Raw genomic sequence first — 25,292 nt, 5'->3', positions numbered from 1 at the left:
CATCCTGAGAAATGCACCGCTGGGTGTGGCCCAAACCCAAGCGCTCTCATCAGCCCTCCCGGCACACGGCTCTCACCTTGGCCTTGGAGCAGGGGTACTGGAACAGGTGGACCTTGCAGAAGTCGTCGGCCACAGCGATGACCTTCCTGTTGTGGGAGCGCACCAGCGCGTTGATGTCGGTCCCGTCCGACCCTTCTGGCCAGACCCCTGGGCAAGAGGTGAGACAGGGTGGGCAGCGTCAGCCTGGCTCCTGCCTCTCCCTAACCCACGGACGAGCAGTGATGGTGCAGTGGAACCCAAATAACCTCTGGAGTCGTGGACGCAGGGGTGTGTGTCAGAGGCCCACTGCAGACCGTCCTGTGATGGGCACGGCCACTCAGTGTCGCGGATCACACTTGGGGGTCCTGCAAAGGCCCGTGGACCACATTGGGGGTCCTTAAGATGCTTTCTGAATGGGAGCGGCAGAGGCAGCCACTTGTGCTCCCTGGCAACTGTGACTTACACACAAAGGAATCTCAGCAAATCCCTGAGCCCTGGGGTCATCTCGCCACGACGGGCACAAGCCTGTTCCCAGCTCGCCAAGCTGACCGCCTCCTGTGGGTCACTGCCCCGCAGAACAAAGATACCCCTGACGCGTTAGGCAGCGAGCGCGGGAAGGCCTGGCTAAAGTCTCGCCCAGAGTAATGCCCCATCAGCAGTCCGTTCCCAGAATGGGGCCGCTGGTGCAGGGTGGCACCGGGTTCTTCTGCCCCCCCCCCCCCCCCGTTGCATTTAGAGCCTCTCAAGCCATTTTCTGTCCTTGCTGGGACCCCAGACAGCAGGGCCCCTACAGATGGCACCAGGGCTTGAGAATCTGCCTCACTTGACGTCAGGTGAGCACGCCTGACGCCACTGAGCTGCTCTGGGCCCAGAAGGCACCGGCCAGGGAAAAGGCAAAGGGGCACTCAGGACAGTGTGACTTGTCGGAGCTGCAAAGTGGGAAAAGCCCCAGCGCCACAGGCCGGGCACGGGTGAGCAAAGCTGCTGGTGTCCACTGGGCATCGTGGGGAGAGGAAGCAGCAGCCGGGTCCATGGGGGCAGCTGTGAGAGTGGCCCGGTCAGGGACCATGTAGCTGGGTGGGTGCTGGGGAGAAGCTGAGGGTGCTAGTCCTTGAGGAGCACGCCAGGGAGCTGCCAAGAGCAGGTTCTGAAGGGCCGGAGTGCCACTACCTAAAAGGCCTCCGAATGCCAAAGCTCTAGCTTCCACTTGGAAGACAGACAGTGAGAAGACTGTTGGGATCACCTGGTGAATTCCAGTGCATCATCTTTGCTGGGGACTGGAGCAATAGCACAGCAGGTAGAGGTTTGCTTTGCATGCGGCTGACCCGGGTTTGATTCCTCTGTCCCTCTCGGAGAGCCCCGCAAGCTACCAAGAGTATCCTACCCGCATGGCAGAGCCTGGCAAACTCCCCGTGGCATATTCGATATGCCAAAGACAGTAACAAGTCTCACAATGGAGACGTTACTGGTGCCCGCTCGAGCAAATCGATGAACAATGGGACGATGAACAATGGGACGACAGTGCTACAGTGCATCTTTGCTGGGAACCAGAGTCTCCTGGATTCTCCCAGGAACAAACTTTATGTTGGTTTAACCCTAATACAGTTCAGTTCTTGCAATCTGACACTATCAAAGACACAGCGACTGTTGTTTTGGTAGGTGGGTTTGGTTCTGGGGACCCCTGGGCATGCCCCACTCCCAGAGCAGCCCTTTCCCTGCCCTCCCTGCAGACAGCAGCAACATCTGCCTTTGGCTCCCCACGGGACTCACCAAAGACCTGGAAGCCCAGCACGCAGGTGTACGTGGTCCAGTCAATGTCCTTGCAGTCGGAGCGGTTCCTTATGAGCTTGCAGCCGTGAGTGATGTCCCCTGCCCGTGGAGAGACGGGTGGTCACAGTGGCATTTAGGAAACATGAGGGCACCGCTCAGGGAGTGGATGTGTTCAACAGCGGTTACGGAGCTGCTGGGTTTTCTGCCCTGAGAAAGTGTGGCTGCCCGTCCACTGCAGCCTTCCCAGCTCCGTGAGGGTCCTGCCCAGCCCTGCTGCCGCCCCCCGCCCCAGTGCCAGTTCTCAGCTGGCCGAGGCCAGTGCGCATGCTCTGCACGTCAGGCTGGCCTGGACTCACAGTACAGGATCTCGTAGTCTCCCGAGTTGGACATGATGTACTGGTTGTCTGGGGACCAGTCCAGGTGTGTGATGTAGCTGGAATGGCCCTGGGGAGGAACAGGCGGCTTCAGCGGACGTCTGGCGCGTGCAGGGAAGACCCTGGCGTGATCGCCAAGTCCTGGGGATCCTGCTGACCCTGATCCCTCTGAGCTAGATTCTCAGAAAGCCCGAGACTGTGCCAGAAGCTTCTACCGGGACATGAGAAGGAATAAAAGCAGCCGCAACGCTGGAGCCCCGCTGGCTCCGTGGGGCAGTCGGGGAGATGCTGCTCGGCTGGCTGCATCCAGAGGCCTCGTGAGACCGGTGTCCTTGGCAGCTGACCACCGTGTGCGCAGACCTCTGTGGAGCCGCTCTCACCCCAACAGCTGAGTGATCCCCTGAGCTAGCTGCTGGAGGGGTGGAGGTGGGGCTGGACACAGCTTCCTGCAGTCGCCCAGGACTGGGAAACTGGCTGGGGATCATCTGGAGGGCACACAGGGGAGCCCCAGAGCAGGTAAGATCAGGTCTGTGTCACACAGCCCCAAGTCCTAGAGCTTCGTGAGACACGAGTTAAAAAGAGCTTCTGGATATCAAGATCCCAACAGCTGGAGTTCTCTGTGAGACCTACTCAAGGCCTCAGTTACGCAGCGTGTGATGTGTGGCATTTTCGTATGCGTGTGTCACACATGCTGCTGTGAGGACATGCACAGTGCACATCCCACCCACAGTGTCCTCACTCATCATGTGGTAGTTCCGGCCACACCACCTTTTCATATTCGCTTAACACTCAGAAGATGAACGTTACGGGCTGGAGCGACAGTACAGTGGGGAGGGCATTTGCTTGCACATGGCTCACCCTGGTTCAATTCCCAGCATCCCATATGGTCCCCTGAGCACTGCCAGGAGTAATTCCTGTGCATGGATGGGTGAGACCCAAAAAGCAAAAAAACAAAACAAAACAAAAATTAAAAAAGAAAAAAAGATGACTGTTAGCATGGAAAGGGACAAAGGGTAAATAGGTGAGAGCCAAATTTGAGATCACAAGACCCTAGTAAGAAGCAATGCCAAGTGGATGAGGCTTCAAAGGACTGAGACATCAGAGTTTAACACTATCTTTATGAAGACACGAATTTCTTCAAAGGCTGAGGTAAAAAAAAAATAGATCTTTGATGCCTGGTGAACTTTACTAACATGAAAATGCCTTTCAGTGGAATGTTCCACCTGATCATATTATACTATTCCCTGTGCATTAAGACAAGTCAACTAAATTAAGATTTGCTTAATTGACACTGATTTATAACTGTTAAAGATTTTGGAGAACTCTCAAAGTTTGGATGTTGCTTGATAGACCAGTTTCTAGGCTGCGTTTATAAGGGGCTGGAGCGGTAGCACAGAGGGTAGGGTGTTTGCCTTGCACGCGGCCAACCCGGGTTCGATTCCCAGCATCCCATATGATCCCCTAGCACCACCAGGAGTGTAATTCCTGAGTGCAAAGCCAGGAGTAACCCCTGTGCATCACCAGGTGTGACCCAAAAAAAGGCAAAACAAAAACAAACAAAAAAACCCATGCAGTATAAAATATGTTAAAAATTAAAAAAAAAAAAAAGGCAGGGAGCTAAAGAGATAGTACTGAGGGGAGGACTCTTCCCTTGCACTCAGCATACCTGGGTCTGATCCCTGGAGCCAGTGGGCCCTGAGCACAGAGCCAGGAGTAAGTCTAAGAGAATAAGTCTTGTGTGTCCTAAGTTTAACAACTGGATCTGTTAATTCCCTCCGACTATTCTGAGTACCCAGGGATCTGGCTATTAATTCACCAGGCAGTATGCTGATTCCAAACGAAAATACAGGGAAAGCTCTCTTTCTCTCTCTCTCTCTCTCTCTCTCTCTCTCTCTCTCTCTCTCTCTTTTCTTTTTTGGGTCACACCCGGCAATGCACAGGGGTTACTCCTGGTTCTGCACTCAGGAATTACCCTTGGCAGTGGTCAGAGGACCATATGGGATGCTGGGAATGGAACCCGGATCAGCCGCGCGTAAGGCAAACGCCCTTCCTGCTGTGCTGTTGCTCCAGCCCCGCTATCTCATTTTTAAAGAAGTAAGTCTGCATACGCTGAACTCTCACGCCAAAAACTGTCTAAGAATCCACTATGGTGAGATGTGGCCGGATGCAGGCGGGGAGCGGGACAGAGCCGGGTCTGAGCCCAGGTCTAAGGGAAAGCTGGTGCTCCCAGCAGGGTGAGACGCAAATCCCACACAGATGCTGGCGTCAGGCCAAGTTCTAGGAAGACGTTTCTCCATTTGCTAAGTGGAAGGTCGTCTCTATCCTACAAATGATTTTACTCTCAGTGCCAGAAAACTGACACAAGAACCACTGTCTACCCAGATGAAAGCGAGGGACCTGCTCCTTTCAGATGCTCCCCTATCCCCAGAAATTGTTCTCCTGAGAGTCCCCCAATCTGAGAAACCATCTAAAAATGAGTCTCAGAGGAGGCCGAAGAACAGCTCAAAGGGCTGACTGTGCTTTGCTAGAGGTGGCCTGGGTTGCAGGCCCAGGATGGGAGCTGCCCACAGCCAGGTGTGGCCTCCAAACAAAACAGGAAACCAAAATTACAGAAAACTGGTCGTGGAGAAACAAGTAAACCGTCACCAAAAGGAGGAGTCCTTTCAGAGTGTGGACCGAGCATGACAAGTAGCTAAGGGTGGCAAACAGTAGACACAGCCCTAACTCTCCCCTTGACGGCAGAAAGCAGTCTAACTTTACAACTCCCCTGAACTTCACTACTTACAGAGCACTTCCCGTATCTGCTGTACTTTCTTCCGTTTTCTGAGACTGCATAGAGGTAAATAAAGTTGTCGTGCGACCCCACGGCCAGGAGGGTGCCGTCTAGAAGGGAACAGGGAGGGAACAGGTGAAAGAGAGAAGGACGGCAAGATCTTGTTAACAGTGCTATACTGGAGCCCGAGTGTCCCTATCTCACAAATGTTCCATTTTATTACTCTGGTTCTTCTGTGTTTTGGGGGCCACACCTGGCAGTGCTTTGGGCTTACTCCTGGTGCTGTGCTCAGGGGAATGGACGTGGTGCCGGGTATGAAGCAGTGCCTTGCCCCACCCTCTCATCATCTCCTCAGCTCCGTGGCACCTTCTGATGCACTCAAAAGACCTGGAGCCTGGGGCCAGCAGCCCGCCTGCAGGGGTGCTCACAGCCCACCCCATGGGGCCGTCTCCTCTGCTCAGGGGCTCTTCGCCGCATTTGAGGGGGCACCTTCTCCTGCTATCCTGCCCACACACCAAACAACAGCCACACAGATTTTAGCTGTCCCACTTGCACTAGTCATTTTGCCACGACTGGAAAGAAACTGAGGACAAATGCGCTGGGGGGGGCTTTCCCATGGTGCCCCGCAGCAGGGGGCTCTGTCGGGGACAGCCTGGCTGTGACAGGTGGGGGGTCCGGCCGCCGCTCACCCGCGGAGTAGCGCACCACAGACAGCTGCTCGTTGCCATCCGTGTGGATGGACACCAGGTCTCTCGTGTCCGCGTCCAGGACGAACCACCTGCTCGGGAAGAAGCACACTCCTCAGACACCAGCGTCCACGGGGAAGACGGCGGCTGACACTTTCTCCCCTTATAACAGTCTTGAAATTTCTTAAGTAATTTTTTAAATTTAGATTTTATTTATTTTGGCGGCCACACCTGGCAGTGCTCGGGGTTTACTCTTGCACTCAAGAGTCACTCCTGGCAGTGCTCACACACTATGCTAGGGACCGAGCAGGGGTGTGCTGAGTGAGAGCAGCTGCACAGGCCCAGTGCAGGGTGGGCTGAGCACTGGCGGACAACGGACCAAGGGCTTCCTGTCAGCTAAACTGAAGGCCCTAGGGTTAGACGGCCACGGCAGCACTGCCTGGGAAGCAAATGTTTAAATGGGCGAATTTTATGGTATGGATTATCCAATGAAACTATTAAAAAGAACCCTTGCTTCACGAAGATTAGGATGTGAAGTATTAGCACGACATATTTAATTTTTCCCCATTAAGAAGTATGTTAGGGGGCTGGAGCGATAGCACAGCGGGTAGGGCGTTTGCCTTGCACGCGGCCGACCCGGGTTCAATCCCCAGCATCCCATATGGTCCCCTGAGCACGGCCAGGGGTAATTCCTGAGTGCAGAGCCAGGAGGAACCCCTGTGCATTGCCAGGTGTGACCCAAAAAGCAAAAAAAAAAAAAAAAAAAAAAAAAAAAGAAGTATGTTAGCGACAGTCTTTCTGGCGATGATCTAACTGCCACATTAGGTCAGGGGAGGAGGCACCCTGCACGGCCTCAGTGTCCTGCATTAAGCTTCAGAGCCCTGAGTGAGTGCAGCCTTGCCTGTGTGAGACCTGGGGCCGGCCTCCCAACACCAAAGTCTAGCTCCTCCATGGCTTTTAAGGCCCAGGGTGTGGACAGCCGTTTTTAGGGAGCACAGCCAGGGCCTTCAGGCCCCTCTCAAAATAAAGGAGAGGGTCCAGAGAGATGGCATGGGGTATGAGGAGGGCACCTTGCATGTGCTGGCCCGGGTTCGATCCCCGGCATATCCATATTCCCCTGTGCCCCCCGGAAGAGACCCCTGGTGCAGAGCCAGGAGTCAGCCCTGAATCCAGCCAGGCGTGGCCAAAAAATGAAACCGACAAATGAAAAGGAGAAAGTCCTCTAAGTCGAGACTCAGCAGACAGGAGCTGTGTCGGCCCGACCCCACCCCCGCTGCTCACTAACAGTCTCCTCAAGGCGTTCCCACTCACGACTAAGAAAACACCGGCTCAATTCTCGAGTCGCTTGGACTCAGCAAGTTCATAATGATGATGTCACGGACGTAAAAATACAAAGTAATTCCAATGTGCTTGAAGCAGATGTCTTATCTTAGAAGCTGGGGCCTGGGCTGTAGAGAGAGCGCAGTGCAGGCTCCGGCTCCACGTGCGAGCCCCGAGCCCCGCCCAGCGTGGCCCCACAGAAACCAAACCTGGTGCATACCCTGCACCACCCGAACAAGGGCGGTAAGGGTCAGACCCTGCTGTCCCACACTCCCCGGAGTGGTGCCCTGGTACCCAGTGACAGTCAGCATGCCCCCACAGTCCAGGTGGCAGTGGGAAGAGACTGTCTTTCAGTGGGACCACACAGAAACTGAGCTCGGGGTGAAGCGATAGCAGAGCTGGTAGGGCATTTGCCGGGCACGTGGCTGACGTGGGTTGGATCCCCAGCATCTCGTATGGTCCCCCGAGCATGGCCAGGAGTAACACCTGCCCCCAACAAAAAAAGACAAGACAGAAAAGGGGGGGTCTGGGAGGCCAACAGCATCAGACTGAGAGCCCCAACTATCCTTCACGAAAAGTATTTAGGGCCGGAGCGACAGCACAGTGAGGAAGGTGCGTGCCTTGCACGCGGCCTACCTGGGCTTGACCCCTGGCCCTGTACGCATGGGACCCTGTGTACAGAGGAGCCCCGGTGCACTGCTGGAGTGTGTCCGAAAGAGGAAGAAACCGAGTTCAAATCCCAGCTCAATCCCAGCGACTAAACCAGAATGGGTCTTGGTCTGCTATCTGTGTAGCAGAGATAGACAGGGTCTGTAAGAACCCAACAGACACCCACTCCCACCCCAAAGCCATCCAGGGCTCACCCTCCAAGCCGTGTTCTTTCGGAACACACATCCTGCTGGCTTGTTTATGTCACTCTGGAGAAACCCGTGTTCTCTCCAACACGTCCTCTCTCTCCTGTCTTTCTAAGTAAGTTTCGATAGGACCACGCTGCTTCACCAAAAAACAAAAGCTCCAACATAACAGAAGCTTTAACAAACGCTGTTGTGACTATAAAATGGACTTAGGACGAGGCCTGTGGTCACATACTGAACAAACGGTAGCTCTTCTTTCTAACAGCTTTAGCATCTGTGTTACTCTGATCAGGCTCCAGGAATGGAAACTGGGAGAAATTCCTTTAAGGTTTTCTGAAGACTTTAGTATTAGAGCCCAGGTCCTTCAGTGTAGGCTTAGTTTGGAGTGTAAGAATACTGTCCTCTAAACCCTACAAGGTGATCTCGGTATGTTGCTTAGTAGCTCAAGCCTAAGCAGCTCTCGGACCTGGGTGGAATAAGGCATCGTGGGCGTGTTTCGGAGACCCGAGAGAAGAGCTGTCTCTATCCAGAAGCAGCCCGCAGGCCTCTCCCGGACAGCCTCGTTCTAACGGTCACTCCCGTCAACAGGACTCACAGGAGTCACACAGGTTTCAGGGTTCGCCTTTCTCTGAAGAGACAGTTTCATGATTCTAGATCCGGGAGGAAAGTCCTGTACGAGAAGGGAGCCGAGTATGTTCTGACTTCTGGAGGTGTTACTTAATATCCAAGTAGGAAAAGGGGAAAATAAACTGAAACGCCAACTTAAACTCTGAATATCTGAGTTTTGTTGGAATAAAATGAACTGGCAAATTTAAGTAACATTGTTACAAGCTCGGCTACAGTAGTAACACCTCAACAGAAGTCAGTACTCCACACCTGCGATGGGTGTACTCTGGGTGTACTCGTGGCACCTGAGCTGGGATTTGCCCTCTGCTTCTGGCAGGGATCTGTTACTCGCGTGAGGGCCGTCACTAGCGAAGGCAACGAAAGGGGCCCGTGAGAGGAGAATGAAGGCAAGCTGGCCCTGGGAGACCTTCCCTCGGGTCTGCGTGGATGGCAGCAGCGGCTTGCGGAAACAGCCCCTTGCTACCCGGCCAGGCGGCATTTAGAAGGGGCAGGAGGGCACAAGCTCCAACAACCGACTTCTGAAATGGGCTCTCCGGGGCTAGTCCTGCTTCAGTCGCTCCCTAGAAAGACGACTCTTCCTGACCCCACAAAGCAATGTGCAGAGGAGGGACGAGCGTGCGGGACCGTCCCTGCAGTCGGGTCTCTCGGAAGCTATGTCCAGCCTCCTTCCTCCAGGACATTCTCTCACACTACTGGCGGAGTTGTGTTCCCCATCCCCACTCCCCACGCAGTGGAGCGACGGGTCTGTCCGGGGAGCCTGCTGAGGCTGAGTGCTGCGAGGGGCCGGGCGGTGTGCAGGCACGGCGGAGCGGGCAGAAGCGCCACCCGAGGTTGCCCGCCATTCCCAGGGCTCTATTTCCCCTAGAGACCTTACCTGCCCGAGTGCGTTCCTATGGCCACCACTGAGCCACTGGGGTGAAAATCCGCACAGTGTCCTGGTTCCTGGAAGAGTGACAGGCAGGGTTGGGGAGAAGAGAAGATCAGAGCCGTGGGGGCCCAGCCAACCTCTCCGTGTGGACGGGCAGTGGAATGAGGCCACAAGTGCCGAGTTTGGGGGCTGGATGAAGACATGCTAGAGGCTGTGTATGGACCGACAGTTGCAATAACCAACAGTTAGCCTGTCCTTAGCGCCGGGGAAAGCATGTGCCGTGCCGTGGGGCAGGGCCGTGGGCTGGGAGGGCTGACGCATGGTGGGAGGCCAGGCCTTTCCACAGCGATGACGTCCTGAGTACGCAGCACGGGGCGCGTGCGGTATGCCTAATCTGCGGCTGCAGAGTGTGCCCAGGGAGCCCGTGTGACTTTCCTGGCTCCAGCCAGCGCAGAGTCCTTCCGACTAGTGTGGGTGCTGCGGAGAGGGTAACCTTGGGTGTCGTTTGACTCACATCCACAAGCCGAGTCCACTCCAGCCTGTGTTCCACCGAGTTCCACATGCACACCTGTCTGTCCTGAGCACATGTCAGAAGCAAATCTTTGAAAGGGTGTGTGGCAAGACCCCAAAGTTCATCTGTGTGGCCCTGGAGATAAAACCAGAACAGTCCTAAGAACCCGAGACGCCATGAGAACACGCAGCCAGCACCCACCACACAGCTTACCTGCACTTCTATCTGGAAGCCGTCATTAAAGGTGCCCCGTAAGATGAAGTTCCGCGATGTGCCCACTAAAAACTGGTCTGCCCTTCCCTCGGCCACGGCTCTGATGGTTCCGTACTGGTCAGGGACCTGGAAGGGGCATTTGGGAGCTCACCACACCAACACCCACTAGTCCTCTACTGCCAGCCGCATTTCCAGTGCCGGGAAGGTAGGGGCAAAACTTCAGATTCGGAAACAGTGATCTTGCACTAATGATTTTTAGCATTTCATTGTATTTCACAAAGGCTGTTATATTAAAACATTATCAACGGTTTCAATTTTAATTTGAAGTAAAATAGCATTTATCCAGAGAAATATGAGAGGAGTGAAAGAGGGAGGGCAATGGGTGGGGTCGGAGAGAAACAGTACTTTGCCTGTGGTTGGCCCCGTTCAATCCTGGCACCAGAAGGTCCTCCCCAGGCATCACACTGGGGTGGGCCTGGGGGTCCCCAGCACCCAGGGTCGGGGTCACACTGTCCTGGGGGCTGAGAAAGCCTGGGAGGTAGCCCAAGGCCTTACTCCTGCCAACCCCCCACTCTGGGCACACAATCTGGCCTTTCCTCCGAGCACTGCTTACCTCAATCTCCCTTTCGGGGCTCAGGTTGTGATCCCACAGAATGATTTTCCGGTCTTTCCCTCCTCCGGTCAGCAACGCCCCAGTCCGCAACTGACAGAGCGTGAACACGCTGCCGTCGTGGGCTCGGATCTGCTTACTGATCTGGTAGACGCCTGCGCGGTGGGGGGACAGACAGAGGCACGTGAGAACAGCCCCAGCTGCTTCCTTTTGTCCCCTCTGTCAGGAGTCGGCCAGGGCCTCGCCATGCTGGGCCGTGTTGAGTCCTGCTGTGTGCCCAGCAAGTTTCAGTCTCTTTGGGAAGAAAATGGGAGCAGAACTATCGCCTGCTCAACTGAGAAACAGCCACAATCCCATGACCGGAGCGTGTTTGCAGCGCGTCTCCTGATTCTGGAGCAGGGAGGTGGGTGCACGTGACTCAGGGTGCATGGTGCTGGGGACCTGGGCGGGGAGGCCGGCACCGGCCTCTGTCCTGTCTCTCCAGCCCTCAGGGAACAAACAGTACACTCTTTCCCACTCAGCAAGTATTTCAGTGCATTCTTCCGGAAGACAAAGCTGGGAAGCAGCAGCTACTGCCCACAGAGGGGCGCTGTCAGCTGATGCTCGAGAAGTCAGTGCAGGGCCTGCTCGGGGCCCACACAGCTAGCTCGGTGCCGAGGCTGTGACCCAGACTCAGGCCAGAATGTTCCGGTAACTATGCACGAAACCCTTCATCTTCAGCCACCACAGCCGGCCTGGGCGCCGTCTGCGCAGCCCAGGGCTACCCTCCTCCCTCTGCCCAGATGGACACCCCACCGGGCAGCAGAGAAGCACCTGTCTGGTTCTGTTCTTGCACGGGGGTGGGGGTGGAACCAGGACCCACCAGACAGCCTATGCTGTGGCCCTGAGACAGCCTCGTCCCCGTCCCAGTCGTGGGGAACAGGCCCAACAGAACGGCTATGACGGCTGGAAGGCAGCCCAGCTTTCTTGGATGTTCAAAACACTTTTTAAGTGCCCTGGGAGGGACAAGGCAGGCAAATGGAAAAGCTCTTTTCACTTCGGTCTCTGTGGACTCTGTCTCGGCAGGTCTGTTAAGATAAATGCAGTATCAGAGACCGGTCAAAGGTCTGGCTGGCTTCCACCCAGAGGCCCTCTGCAGGAACCGTCTGAAAAGCAGTGCTCTCCTATTACTGCTCTCTTCGCCTCTGGAGGGGCCATACCCAGTGGTGCCCGGGGGAGCACTCAGGGCCTGGCACATGCCACAGTGTGCTTCTCTACTTGAGCCATATCCTTCACCACGAGACCGTCTCCATCCATTAAAAGAGTCCAACACAAGCTACTTGGAGGACCGTTTCACTGAGCGCAGCGCCACCCTCCGTAGCCACCCTGACGAGGTCCCTTCGGGAGTTTGCGCTCTCACCCACCCAGCCGAGGGCTCAGCAGAAGCTGCCATCTGTGCTGGCTGGCTCACAAGAGCAGAATACCAGGATGGTCTCTCGAGCGAGTATTTACACAGCTTACATTAATCAGACACCTGTGTCGCCTCCTGATTACTTCGTATTGCCTATTGCCTCTTGCCTCCTACAAGGAAGGCTCAGTGTTATCAAATGCAGGCAACAAGCTTAATAAACTGTAACGAAAAGCAAATGGTTTCATTTGGAAAAGACCCCCCTGAAACTCTTCAAGTGGGGGTGGGGGGAACAGGGAGCCGGCACAGCGCACCTTTGGGCCCCTTCCCGGCCGTGGGCTCAGCAGCCGTCCTGCTCCATATGAGAATGACGCCGCCCGAGTCTCCGGTGAGCACGTCTCCGTTCCCCAGGAACGCCATGCACTGCACGAATTTGGGCTTTTCGTATTTCTATGATGAAACAACAAGGATGTTCAGTCGTCCCGTTGGCACGGTCATTTTACACTTACTTAAAAAGTCTTAGTTTTATAACAAGAGTAATGACATTTGGGCCCTTACCCCAAAAATTCCCTGTTTTCTTGTTAGTGAATTGCCACTCCAGGTCCAGAAAAATATATGGGATTTACCACAGGTTATTATGGTGTTTGCATCTGTTGGGTGGAATTCCACAGCCAGAACAACTTCATTTGTCGTCTGTGAAACGAGAGACAAAGCTTGGGGTGAATGTGCATCCTCATCAAGATCAAGGAGCTGTGAGCTATTTAGACAGGGAGAAGTCTCGGGCAAACACCTCTTCCCACCCTCACGATCTCAGTCCCCGAAAAAAAAAAAAAAGTCTTTACTATGATTTGATTTTAATATCCTTATGTATACTTATAGTAATTATTGTGCTATCTACAGTAACTGCATGAGGAATGCATGTAAATTAGTTGTTTTGTTTGTGGCCATGCCTGCTGTGCTCAGGGCTTACTCCTGGCTCTGTGCTCCGGAATCACTCCTGAAGTGCTCAGGGGACCACATGGGATGCTGGCTTCATACCCGGGTTGGCTGCATGAAAGGTAAGACCTTCCTATATCTTTGGCCTGGTTAGTTTTAATCTTTAATTTTGTGCACAGAGAAATGTTCACTGAAACTATAAAATCAGGAGCAATGTGCAAAATATCTTCAAGACATTTTTGACTGAAAAAAGAAGAGGGCAGGAGATGCGGCTTACAGTGACAGCGAATGCCTGACATGGGGAGCCCTGGGTTTGAGACCAGGGATACATGGGGTCCCAATACTGCAGGTGTGGCCTGGTGGCCCCCGGCAGTGCCAGCTCCAAGCACCCCCAGCATGAAGCCCTAGCATTAGGGGGCATGACCCCTATGTGAAAACAAAGGAACAGGCCTATTATTGTCATTACTGATGGTCAGCAATTCAAGAAAATATCACTGACTCAGAGATCTGTCCTTCAGGCTACTGCACTGACTCAAAGAACTGAAATAAAACACAGGCCCAAGCAGGAGCTCATTAAATCGAACCTGGGCACGAAAGAAAGCTCAGTGCCAGAGGGTCAGCAAGGCATGACCAAGCACAGGTTTTCCACTGAACTGAGAATATTGTTTTGAAAAACATGCCCAACTTCCATGAAGCAACTCGAGCACCATGGAAGCTCTCGCACTGGCCATGATCCAGGGACTCATAAATAAATCTCGAGAGAGTTGAGGAACTGCTTCTGGACCCTAGGCTATCTGCGTCATCCGGAGCAGCCCAGAGGTGGGCGGGTGAGCCCAGCACCTGCCCAAACAGTGCCCTAACAGCTGAAAACCTCCACACTCCACAATTGCTGCCATGTTCCCGGCCAGACTCCACTGCTAAGGATAAACCTCATGCAGAAAACAGTCTGTTGAAAAACTCAGATAAATGGGTTGGGACTGAAATCTTCAGGCTTTCATGCAGTTGGGGATGGGCTACCTCCCCTCTTCTCTCTGAACTTCTGGAAGCCCTAATAGTTACACACATACCCACAAAATGCCACCCAGTTAAAATTTAACTTCAATTGTATCACTTCATTAAAAATTTGGATTTACTGGAGCACGTGGTCGTGATACTGATAAACCAGGAGTAACATCAGATTGGATGGGATATACTGTAAAAGGTGTCCAATCTTGATTAACAAAATACTCACACACACAGAGATGGCCTAACCTGTAACAACATCGTAGTAATCTCTTATACAAGGGCTTAATAACTCAATAGTGTGATACACAATCTTCACTAACTTTTTTTGAGGAAATATTTTTTTGATCATTCTTCTAGCAAATTGTAACAAGCAATCTAAGATAAATTATTAAGGGCTTGATATGGGGGACAGGTTTAAGGGGTGGTTGGGAAAACTGGAGATAATGGTGGTGGCATTGGCGTTGGCATATTGAAAGTAACATACTGAACAACTTTGTAAACTGCAGGGTTATATAAGATGAAAGGGGGAAATTGGGGGGGGGGGAAGGTGTCTCTTTCTGTTCAAGTAAATCATGTTTAAATTCTGACTAAACTGACACCTCATGGTTGAAGTGGCAGTTCACACTGGACACGGCGGAGGGCTCCGGATGCTGAATGCTGTCATGACTGGCTGGCGTTTGTGTGCAGGATCATTATCAAATGACAATGTGAAGCAAAGATGAAACATTTCAGAGGCTTTACTTCAGACTGATAAAATGAAGGAATTGATCTTAACTTAAAAAATTTCCCAAGGTTCCCTCGCCATACGGAAGTGTTTCTGCTCTTTCCCTGACAAGCCAGAGCTGAGAGCCCCGCTGTGCTACACTAGGGGAACGGGGCCAGGCCGGCAGTGTTCTGGGGCTGAGTGCTGGCTGTGGAACCGGGTTCTCACCTTGGAGCTACCTCCCTGCACCTAGCTGCAAAGGCCTTGTATGAGCATATCGATGAACGGAGGCTGCCTGTTTCCCCTTTGATAGGACAGAATTCAGGCTGTACTGATGGGAAAAGAACTGTGTGCTCCTTAAAGGTCCATAATGTACTGACAGCAAAGTGGAAAGTAGTCATCTCCCCCGAAGGATGATGCTTTCTAAAAACAAAACTGGGCCAGAGACTACAGTGGGCAGGGTGTCTGCCTTGCACACTTCTGACCTGGGTTCCATCCCTGGTCTCCTGAGCCTATGAGGAGCGATGAGTCAGGAATAAGCCCTGACCACCACTGGGTGAGGGCCAAGTAAAACCAGAAACAAGCAAAAATTAAATCTGACCACCTGTTTTCACCAGCATAAAATAAACAGTGCTCAACAGTGAAATCCTTTAATCTTTCTTTTGGGGGGTGATTGGGGACCTGGTGATATTTGGGAGACCACGTGTGGCCCAGTGGGAGGGCGCTGCCCGAGTGGCGCACACCACCGTGTGAGTCAGCAAGCACGCTGCTGCTCCTCTGTCCAGCCTGTCTGTGGAAAGGCCACACAACTTGAGTCACAATTTCCTCTTGAAGGGTCCTGGGCGGTAGTCCCCAACCCTCCACTTTCTGCTACCCGTTTTTGACTCCCCGTCCTCTGGCCAAGAGACTAATCTCCTGCTGCTGTTCACAACCCGGAGCTCAACAGGCTGTGTCCGGGGCACACGTGTGTGCACGGTTCAGCAAGGGTAGGGACAGCCGCCCGAGCCCCAATGGCTGCCTCACCTTCTCTGCCTAGCAGGAGCCTACACAGGTTTCAGATCCGTTATACCCTGACCGCCTTGACACTTTCTTGTAAACGTTTCCACACATACTGTCAGGTGGACGCCTCCGTCACGTGGCCCGCCTTGTGGCTCTAGCAGAGTCCTCACTCACCTGCGCTTTCTCTGGCTTTCAAGTCTCTGACAAAACTTTAGACTTAGACTAACGGGCCAGGTAACAATTTCTTAAGCCTAAGTGGATAAAGGCAGGACAGAGCCCGTCTAAAGTGAACTAGAAGAGGGTCCAGGCTGAGGGGTGCTGTCCTGCCCCAGCGGGAGCCGCCTGACACCACCAGCGACCCAGGCAGGCACTGGGCGGAAGATGCTGAAGGCAGCAGAGGCTCAGCTGGGGCTGGGCACCTGGGCTGGCCAGAGCAACACGTGTACCTGTGAGATACGCAGGGCTCTGGCCCAGGGCAAAGGCCGCCCTTTCCACAGAAGGCCCAGGGGAAGCGTGCCCATCACTGCGGACACTGTGCTGAGTCACTCAGATGATGGCAGAAAGACAACTGTGTCTTCGCAGTTTAGAGTTCAAGGTCTGCTCATGCCTGGTACTTCTTCATGTTCGTGTACAATCAATGTGGCTGCTTTCTAGAGCCACATGCAATCTCAAAGAACCACTCTGGCCGGCAAGCCAAGAGATGCTTGAGGAGGAAAGGGCCACAGCTCCGGGCACAGCAAGCATATCCCAGGCTCGCTGACACACGGCGCACTGGAGCCTGAGAGGGAGCCTGAGTGGGAGCCTGAGAGGGAGACTCTGAGGGAGACTCTGAGGGAGTCTGAGAGGGAGTCTGAGAGGGAGCCTGAGAGGGAGCTTCACAGGGAGCCTCACAGGGAGCTGCCTCACAGGGAGCCACACCATCTCACAGCACGGGTGAGCACTGCAGCCTGCTCCACACCTACCACCGAGCACCGGCTCTTCTCGTCCCCACTTGAGCTGTGTGAAGCTTGAAAGAGGGAACGGGATCACATATTTTGTTATATTGAAGCAGCAGCCGCTGCCAAGTAGAGTGTTGGGTCTTATTTCAAGATCTGACACGTACTGACCTTTTATCCTTCCTACTGCCCCACTGGGCAGGACACCCGCTTCACACGCGAGGCCAGGAAGCGGGTAGCCACAGAGCTGTGGCCTCAGGCCTGCCCGGGCATTTCTGCAGACAAGAGGTGAGAAGCGTCTCCGGAGGAGTAGCGCTGAGCCCGGGAGACACGCCACGCCAGGCGATGTGCTCCCAGAACCACGGCCCAGACACAACTGCTTCCACATGGACTCGAGGAGACAGGGCAACTTAAACATGGGGGGAGATTTACCTTTATTTCTGCTGCTTTAGATTTTCTCTGCCAGTCCCAGACAGTGAGCATATGTTCATTGGAGTCATCAATGACACACAAATGAATACCTGAATCCTAAAGAGAAGTCAATTAAAGGCACTTAGAAATTTTCAAAGGACTGACTGTAAGAAAAAGAACGTATTAAGCCACCAACATCAAAGAACACCCCAATTCTCTAAACCCCTGGTCCCTTGAAATACAATGAAATATATTTGTCAGTAAGACTATTTTCTTCATAGTCTTTAAATGGATATTTTCTAGACAAAATGTTTTTCCTTGGCTACACGGAGTTACTTTACTATGGAGACTCCAAGACAGCAAATGTTTTCCAAAGGGTACGACCATCTCTCTGCACCCACACCCCTTCTCGGGGCCTATTCACCGTGTTCCTGACCAGAGTCTGTTAACTGGCTGGAACAAGGTAAAACTAACACCTAGTTTAAGATATGTCCCATTTGTTTTATGAAACACTGACATAAATCAACATAAATAAGCAAAATAAAATAAAACCCCCAAATTTCCTACTAGGTTTCTGAAACCATTTTTATTCACATAATTTGTTTCCAGTTAACAAACAGTAACAGTAGTTAAGGGTACTAAACAATCACTTCCTTCTCTGTCGTTTGTCAGGGCCTTCAATGTCTCTGAACAGAGCGCAGTACCTTGAGGAGAGCAGACCTGACTGTCACTCCCTCGGGCCACACAGCAGCAAGGGGAGAAGCTGAAAGCAAGGTGAAGGCACTTATCCTGCAAGTGGCCACGCTGCTTCTGTTCCAGTCTGGCACCACACTGGTCCCTGAGCACTGCCAGGTGTGGCCCGGCCTCTCCATCCTCTCCAAAAGAGCAGCACTATCTCCTTCTTGCCACTTGTTTTCTAAATGCCTTCGTCCCCACGGCTGAGAGTGAACCTCAGTCATTCAGCACCTTGAAGCTGGTGAAGTGTCTCAACACAGCCACGTCTCTGCCCCTTAGGATGCTGAAGGCAGACATCCTAAAGCACCAGCAAGCCTCTCCCCCGCCCCGGCGTGGAGGGACCCTAGAGCCTTAGCAAAGGGCCCTTCTGGGTGCCATAGAGTGCAGGGAGCAGCAGAACGAGCCACCTCTGCTTTACTGTCCCCTCAGAATACGCAGCAGGGCTTGGGGAGGGTCACCAGGCGGATGTCACTGGTTCAAGACCAAGACAGCTCAGGATTTTCATGAGCACAAGGGTCCAAGTATTTCTTCAACGTGACACCCAACAAAACCAATCCAAAAGACAGAAAAGTTACAGACTTAAGATCTGGCCAAGTTTTAAGTCTGTAAGTTTTCTGTTTTTTGGGTGGGGAGACCTTCCAGAGCTGCTGCTCTGCTTCTTGGTGACTGGGCCCACAGAAATGGCAATGGAAGGTTTCCTGTGGCTAATAGCTCGGAGAGTGTTTCTGCACCGTGCGGAACACTGGGCCACGCGACAACAACCTGCCCGGGTGGCGCCTTCTGCACAAACAGACCTCAGGGGTTCAAGCACACGCAGAGCCTACCGCTCGTTCCAAACTGTACTGAGTCACGTGGACGGCCCCCAGCTGCTCCCTGCCACTCCTCGGGAGCTGTCTCAGGACAGAGTATCAGCAGGTCTAGTGAGCAGGACACCCTGGGTCCCGTCTCAAGCAAGCGCCTTACTTACAGCTAAACGCTGGCTGCTGTCAAGCCAAAACCTAGCATTTCACTTTTCAATTGAGGGTTCTGGGCACATAATATGCAACTGAGCTTAACTTCTTTTCTGATGCTTCATTCAATTTCCCAATTCTCTGAGGATGGTTACTCACTGCTTTTGAAAAGTCCAGGCACCCTACTCCACGCTCAAAAGTTCCAAGTCCAATAATCTGCAGTGTGGACAGACTAAATGAATCCCATACTCTGACGTGGGGCTGCAAAGGCTACAAAACCAAGGAGAAAACAGAACAGCGAGGTTAGCTGGTATGCAGGTGAATGGAAATCAATAGCACTACGCACAGAGAGCTCTGCTATGTCTGACATGGGCACTTAATTAAAAACAGCGAGCACATTAAAAACACCCCCAAGACTCGTAAGCTGCAGTCTCTTCTCCTACCATAAAAAAGAGGGAACAACAAAGTCACAGTGAATAATGAGTCAGACTGTTCTGAGCACATCGCATGTATCGAGTCATTAAATCCTCTAGAAATGATGCACTAAAATAATCACCACCCGATGAAAAATATGGACATTCACCAAAACTCTACAGCAAGTGGGAAATAGTGCGAGTCAAGATTCTAACCCAGGTAAATCCGCTTGGCCTGCCTTTCTGAGAAAATAACACTCGGCAAAAATACTGGGGCCAAAGAGAGTAGAGTTAAGGTGCTTGCCTTGCACAGTCCCTTGCACACTGCTGAGAGTGACATCCCCACAAAAACACCCCAAGCCGGATACAGCGCAAGAACACTGCTGGGTGTGGCCCGAACACGTCTGCCCAACAACAGACCTGCCCCAATAAAGTACAAAGAAAACAGTTCTGAAAGAGAATTTAGAACTGGCGGGCACCTTAGAATTCATTCATAGAATCCCTCCAACCCCTTTTCCTTCAAGAAGTTGAAGCCAGACACAGCATGAGAACGTCCTATGTACGGTGATCAGTCACTGCTAAGTCACTGTTGTTTGATCGTCACAGGGGACGTCTTTATGGATGTCAACTTAATAACATTAAAGAGTATCTATTACAGGCTGGTATTCTCCTGCCTATCCAGACATCCTCCCATAGTTTACTTAGAATCTGGGGCCACCTCAGCAGCGCTCAGGGGTCACGCCCACTCTGGGTGGGACCATGTAGTACCTGGGGAGGACTGCGCTTCCGCATGCAAAGCAAACACTTCAACCCTTTGAACTACTTTTCCTGACCCAAGGAGCTAAACTTTTCAGTAAAAGAGTTATGGTTAAAATGAATATAAGTTCCATTCTAACAGCAGCATCACAGAGACGGGTACAGAATGCAGAAAACTGCGCCACTCACCCTTCCATCTTTATCCACTCCAGCTATCTGTCCTGTGGCAATCCTAATTTTGTCAGGATGGATAGCAAGGCTAAAAAGCATTTTTAATAACAATTTAAAATACAGAAAGCATGTCAAACAGCAGAAATATGCCACAGTACCAACATTTTCAAAATAACATCTGATTTTCTTTAGCAAATCAAATAAACATTTAATAGATTTCTAAATATAACATACTTTTGCCTTATTAAACCGAACAAATCAATGGAGCTAAATCTGACAACAGTATCTGTTCACAATGTGGCAAGGTAACAAAGTTATTTGGTCAAGTTCCCTTCCTATCCATGCAGACAGGCATACATTCTCATGGCGCTGTGCCGAATATGCAAACCCTCGCCTATGACAGCACTAGCATGTTTGTGCCTAGTCCAACGGATGCCCTCTGCCATTCCGCCTTCCTCTGCAAAGGACACACACAGAGGGGGTAGTGTGCTCGCAGCTGCCCATCACGTCTTGTCCTCTGCCTCTGGGTCAGTGGCTGAGTGACTTCTGGCAGAGCTCAGGGGTCCCACAGAGCCAGGGGCTGAGCTGCCACGCACGTGCTCCAGCCCTCTGTGCCACCTCCCTTGTCCAAGTCTATCTTTTCATCATTCTAATCTTCTACGGGGAGGGGAGGAGGGCAGTTAGTGCCAGATGCTGAGTCAGGGTCGATCCTTCACAGGCAAGGCATGTGCTTAACCAACGAGCCACATCCCTAGCCCCTCTATCAGCTCTCTACGCTAACCTTGTTTGGGGGCAGAAATTTTAAAATACAAATGCAATACTTAGAGCACTTAGTGCTAATTTCTTATGACACGCAGACAAATGATTAGCAACATATGAAAATACATTTTCATATCCTTATCTGGAATGTTTCTACATCCTGCAACCCAGGGCCGAGTTCAGCTGGGGGTGGAATTGTTGGTTCTCAGTCTGTACTGCTCATTACTTCCAGGAGAAGACAATCCAATATAAGTTTTCTATGAAACAAACATTTTTGTAGCTGCTTTTTTTTTGGGGGGGGGAGGGAGGGATATTTCTGGGCCACACCTGTTGTACTCAGGGCTTACTCCTGAATCTGTGCTCAGGGATCACTCCTATACGACTGTATAGGGTTCCAGGGATAAAACCGGGGTCAGCTGTGAACAAGGCAAACGCCCTCCCCATTGTACTATCTCTCCAGTCCTGAAACAAACTGTTTTCCAAGTTTCACTACAATTTCCCCCATATTAAGACTTAAAATTTTTAAATTCTTTGTGAATTTAACCAACACATGCTATTTTATTTCAATTACTTATAAAGAAGCCTAAAGCTCATCACTATGTTTCTTTAATTCTATTCCCTATTTAATAATTTGTCCTCTTTTTGAGGTCACTTACATTAAAACTAACTGACGTCTAATACAGGACCATCATCTTTATTCCCAATCTCCTTCCTTCAAATAGACCTGGCAGAGAGGGGATCCCAAGTGGTGCTCAGGAGACTCTGGGATAGTGTACAGGAACAGGGAGGACGGGCGTGGTGACCAGCTGGGCAGGTCAGTGTGGTGCTAGGCATGTGCATGGGGCCCTCTATGGCCATCCCTGGTGATACTGGGCGCATCCAGTGACGCACAGAGGACCATGTGGTCCCAGAGATCTAACACGAGCCTTCACCCCTGTCCTACTCTCCTGCACCTCAGATCTCTGAAAAGAATGGTTCCTGGGTTAGGCAACGTATGGTGCACGGCTCCCTCACCGAAAGCTGCAGGAAGCAAGAATGAGATCCCGCCCTGCCTTGCCCTGTCTGCAGGGGGCTCCTCTCTCTACCTTTGTTCCTGCTCCCTGCAGCCACAATCAGGTAGCAGTCACAGTTCACTGCTTTCAGCTAATAACTCTAGAGAAAAAGAATGCAAGAGGAAGCGGACACTTCTAAGAATGTCTTCTACCTTGTCACACAACAGAGCAGTGCACGCTGGGTGTGTACCAGGCACTCCCCTGAGGAAGTGTCCCAGAAGACCCCGTAGCAGGCTTCCTCAGTCTCTGTTGTGGACGGAACCCTCGGGGAACACAACTCCTCTCAGCTGAAAGGGCACGTAGACGCTCATCTTTACTATCACACACAATGCCCCAGCAAGTCATTCTGTGTCTGCTCAAGTGTACTTTAGTAATCTTGGAAAGCTTGGTAACAGGCATGTGTTATTCTAGACATTGATTTTCCCCTAGACATAGTTGCCAAGATAGGATAAACATAAGATACCTTGAAGTGCTTATGGTAAGGGGGGGAGGTATAAATGCTTGAAAATGAGTTAGCCTATAAATGTTTGAATTTACAGAGCACCAAGACTTATAATATTAAGCAATATAAAACAAACCTAACAATTTAAAAGGGGTTCTCACATTTTAACAGTCTGAACCTTACTCCTTTTCTTTGTTCCAAAGAGAAAAATTAAGACCCAAATTTCTGTGCCTAGAATGATCCCTCCATCCATGTTGAGTGACGGGCGTTCAGGTCTGAGCCCTGGGACGCAGGCCCCAGCAGAGGTGAGACTCGGGCCCCGGGTCGAGTCCACACAGCCTTTCTCACAATACTCTTGAGTTCTAAGTCCTCACGAGGAATTATTTTTAAGATGAGGCCAAATTAAAAAAACAAACACAACAAAACCAACGCATCAAGACAAGGCATGATGGTGTGCTGATACCAACCATTTCACACAGTCCGTGTGGCCCAGGTAATGGCGCTGCGTCCTCTCCTCATAGTCAAAGAGAACTACCACCGACGCTATGAAGTACACCATCTCCCCGGTGGGGAGAAGGTAGACATTAGCGCGACAGTCTTTGCCTCGATAACCGTATCTTAGAAGAAAGAGTCAAGGTCTTCAAGAAGTTTCCAAAGAGGCAAACGAACCATTCCCCCATGAATGCTTAAGGGAACCAGGGAAACAGGAATAAAAACGAGGAAAAGTGCCATGCTATTCTAGCATGGGGCCTTTCTCCATGCTCTGGCGAAGATGACAGACACAACTCCCACACACATTCATGACAAACTGTGGGGAGAGACCGGTGTGCTAGAACAAGGCCAGGGCGCATGGTCAGAAGCAAGGTCACCTCAGAAGGTGCCCTGCAGGCTGAGTGCAGCGAGCTGAGAGTCAGCCAGGCACTGCATGGTCTGTAGAGCGATAGTGAAGTTTATAGGACCTGAGCACCAGGCCACGAGCTTCTGAGCACCGCTGGGTGCTGGGTGGGGTCCAAAGACCCCAAACCAAACCAAATCAAATTGAAGGGTCATAGAATGACAGCATTTGGGCAAACAATGAGGAAGGGAGAAGTGGGAGCAGGAGCATCAGGGCAGAGAGCTCAGCTCCCTGTCTCCAAGGGTTTCTCAGAGGGGCAGGAGAGCTGTCAGGGTGGGCTCTTAGCAGAGTTGCTCCTGCCATCCCTCTGTGGGGAGACCATTCCCTGTCTGACAACGGCTCAGCGAGGAAGAGGCCATAGTCACCTTTCCCGGGAGTCAGGGAGGCAGCTCAGGCCCGAACCTGCCGATTCCTTGCTGCCACAGCCCAGGGCCCAGGTCGGGAGAGCTGACTGCACAGTGCAGGAAGGGAGAGGCGCTCCCGCGGGCTCTCTGGCTACGGGACAGACACTCTGCACTCGGACACAGCGCAGGTGGACACAAAGAGGCCTGGCCGAGGAGGATACACCCACTCCAGCTTGAGCTTCTCGGGAGGCAGTTCAGTCCTGATGTCGTCATAGTTGTCCACGTCCGAAGGGATGAACATTGTGATGGGCCGACCTCGCATAAACATCTTAACATACTCTCCCTCTGTTAAGACACAAGGCAGAAAAGAAGTCAGATAGCTTCTGAATAACCACACGAGTATACAATGCGACAGAATCAGAGTCGGACCTAAGGGTTTCTTCAGGTTCTATTCTCATTACATGCCACTGTTTCTGCATAAAGACCTAATCCAAAATACCATAGGGAAAAAAAATGACCATTTTTCGTAGACAAAGAGAACTACTTTTTTTTTTAAATACATTTATTTATTTTTAATTAATGAATCACCATGAGGGTACAGTTACGGATTTATACACATCTGTGCTTATGCTTCCCCCATACAAAGTTCGGGAACCCATCCCTTCACCAGTGCCCATACTCCACCACCAGTAAACCCAGCATCCCTCCCATCCTCCCCAATCCCATCTCCCCCCACCCCACCCTGTCACTGTGGCAGGGCATTCCCTTCTGTTCAAAGAGAACTACTTTTTATAACTAAAATCTGTACAAGCTGAAACTTGTTGACAAGAAAGGTCAGGAAAGCTGAGGGAGAAAAATGCAAAAGAAAATATCTTTGGGGATGAAGTTTTCCTGAAGGGTGAAAAGGTAGAGATGATGTAGGTGGACAGATGGCACTGTGTCCAGTATACCACCTGTTGTCCAAGCCCTCCAGGCAGCCCTGGGTTTGCAGAGACGCTGCCTGCACACCAATGCTGTGCAGAGACAGAGGCGGGCAGCAATTTTCTCAGCAGCAGCAGAGGTTTGAAGATGTCATTTATGTCGACCAGTATTTGCTAAAAGGCCTCCTACAACTGCCTAAAAGGCTTAAAGTAAAATATTGCATTTCTAAAGAGACTGTTTCGAGAAAATCATCATCCGTCCCAGCACTGCAATGATCCACATCTGGCAGGCTGGTGGTTGAGCAAGTCCCCAGAGCAGGTCACAGGCAGGGCAAAGGAAGGTCCAGAAGCACAGGGAAGTTGTCAAGTGTGGTTGTCGTCCAGGACAATTTCGGGGCTCTGACCTGGGCCTCACTACTAAGAGTTCACTGAAATTCAATCATTTTGTTTTGGTTTTGAGCCATACCCAGCGGGGCTCAGGGCTGACTCCTGGCTTGCACTCTGGGGTCTATCCTGGTGTTGCTTGGGGGACCAGATGTGCCAAGAATCAAACCTGGGTCAGTCATGTGCGAAGCAAACGCCCTACCCGCTGCACTACTGCTCTGGCTCCGAAGATCAATGATTGTAATGGGAATGGAGGCACGAAGGAAGGGAGACACGGCACAGCGGGGCGTCTGTGAGAGCACTGCAGAGTCGGGCGAAAGCCATGCTTACAGCGGCCGAGAAGGCCAAGTTCCTTCTACGATTCCGACTTCTTGTGATCCGAGTTCGGGTTGGCTGAGTCCCCGTGACGCATGTCCTCACCACTCCTACACCAGAGTGGGCACTGCTTCC

General features: G+C 51.9%; 1 protein-coding gene across 4 annotated transcripts in view; it reads right to left on the bottom strand.

The window, feature by feature from the left end:
- EML4 (EMAP like 4) overlaps positions 1 to 25,292 on the bottom strand; it is a 94,815-nt gene that overhangs the window by 2,093 nt on the left and 67,430 nt on the right. For all 4 annotated transcript variants that reach the window (XM_055120619.1, XM_055120622.1, XM_055120620.1 and 1 more), the window contains 16 exons: positions 23,760 to 23,883; positions 22,767 to 22,916; positions 20,065 to 20,134; positions 18,866 to 18,976; positions 17,043 to 17,138; positions 12,591 to 12,725; positions 12,347 to 12,482; positions 10,649 to 10,800; positions 10,036 to 10,161; positions 9,826 to 9,957; positions 9,318 to 9,385; positions 5,646 to 5,734; positions 4,969 to 5,066; positions 2,166 to 2,253; positions 1,810 to 1,908; positions 77 to 207 (listed from right to left, as the gene is read on the bottom strand). In XM_055120619.1, the coding sequence (XP_054976594.1) occupies positions 77 to 207; positions 1,810 to 1,908; positions 2,166 to 2,253; positions 4,969 to 5,066; positions 5,646 to 5,734; positions 9,318 to 9,385; positions 9,826 to 9,957; positions 10,036 to 10,161; positions 10,649 to 10,800; positions 12,347 to 12,482; positions 12,591 to 12,725; positions 17,043 to 17,138; positions 18,866 to 18,976; positions 20,065 to 20,134; positions 22,767 to 22,916; positions 23,760 to 23,883 (1,805 nt within the window). The remainder of the gene's footprint in view (positions 1 to 76; positions 208 to 1,809; positions 1,909 to 2,165; positions 2,254 to 4,968; positions 5,067 to 5,645; positions 5,735 to 9,317; positions 9,386 to 9,825; positions 9,958 to 10,035; positions 10,162 to 10,648; positions 10,801 to 12,346; positions 12,483 to 12,590; positions 12,726 to 17,042; positions 17,139 to 18,865; positions 18,977 to 20,064; positions 20,135 to 22,766; positions 22,917 to 23,759; positions 23,884 to 25,292) is intronic.

The sequence above is a fragment of the Sorex araneus genome, chromosome X, assembly GCF_027595985.1.
Source record: "Sorex araneus isolate mSorAra2 chromosome X, mSorAra2.pri, whole genome shotgun sequence".
NCBI classification, from domain to species: Eukaryota; Metazoa; Chordata; class Mammalia; order Eulipotyphla; family Soricidae; genus Sorex; species Sorex araneus.
The sequence above is the reverse complement of the archived record's forward strand: the minus strand, read 5'-3'. Positions and strand labels throughout refer to the sequence as shown.